This window comes from Cyprinodon variegatus, unplaced genomic scaffold (genome assembly GCF_000732505.1).
Source record: "Cyprinodon variegatus isolate N-32 unplaced genomic scaffold, C_variegatus-1.0 Scaffold2017, whole genome shotgun sequence".
Classification (NCBI taxonomy): Eukaryota; Metazoa; Chordata; class Actinopteri; order Cyprinodontiformes; family Cyprinodontidae; genus Cyprinodon; species Cyprinodon variegatus.
Window position 1 is genome coordinate 52040 of NW_015152470.1, and position 977 is coordinate 53016.

General features: G+C 40.0%; 1 protein-coding gene across 1 annotated transcript; it reads right to left on the minus strand.

The window, feature by feature from the left end:
* Positions 1 to 5: 5 nt before the first annotated feature.
* On the minus strand, positions 6 to 894 carry LOC107105034 (von Willebrand factor A domain-containing protein 5A-like; the record flags this gene model as incomplete). Its single annotated transcript, XM_015405154.1, has 4 exons — positions 762 to 894; positions 402 to 481; positions 205 to 319; positions 6 to 113 (listed from the first exon to the last, which is right to left on the minus strand). Coding segments are annotated over exons 1-4 (420 nt in total), but the record flags the coding sequence as incomplete, so codon positions are not given.
* Positions 895 to 977: the final 83 nt, after the last annotated feature.

The following is a 977-nucleotide window of genomic DNA, read 5'->3' on the forward strand; positions in this document are numbered from 1 at the left end:
ATTGCTCTGATTGGAGGAGAGAGTATGGTGGCAGACACTTCCTTTGGTAAATCCCAAGAGACAGAAACATCCTCCACAGTGGGATGCAGAGCAAACCTGAGTGACTGCATCACCTGTGGTTTAAACAATAGTTGTGATATGATTTATTTTAATATAATCATATTCTAATTATTTGATTAAGTGTTATTCTGATGTTTTTCTTACCTTTGGTTGCATCCTATCAGTCCCGGTGATGAACTGAGCGTGACCTCCTCCCTCTTTGGCCATCCCGTTGATGAGAGCAGAGCTGGCGCCTTCTCCGATCCCAAAGGAGAAACATCTGCAACACAAGATTTGATTTTAAACTCAATATAACATAAGAACATGATCCAGACTGGCGACAAATGTGTTTATGGTTTCACCTGTGGGAGCCTGAATTCTTCTTAACAAGGTCAATAACTTCTTTGGTGTTTCCCACCTCTCCATCAGTGAAAACAAACAGCTGATGGAGGAGAAATCACATAATGTTACACAGTGACAGATTAAATCAGGAGCTGGAAGTCTTTAGAAGGATATGTCTAAGAGGAGTGTATCTCTGATGTTTTAGTAGGACAACCAGTGTTAACATGGATAAAGAACAACCAGAACTATGACAAATATGAGTGGTGAAGAATTACCAGCAACTATGCTAAACCATCAGAGTTGATATTACATTTAAGTGCTAAAGTTGAATGAGTAGTGCAGTCTTTATTGTCGGTTCAATATAAGTGGGTATAGCTTACCTGTCGAGGCTGTTCAGGAATGCAGGGCTGGCTATAAATGTGTTGGAGAGGCCGAATAATCTCTGTTCCGCCAAGGTTTGCCTCCATCTTTTCAACCTTATTCAGAGCCTCATTCATGGTCTTCTCATTGTACTCCACGCTCGTACTGCCATCAGAAATGTTGGAAATACTTTAATTAAAATCATGGGAATTAATATGAAAATCCACAATTTGTCT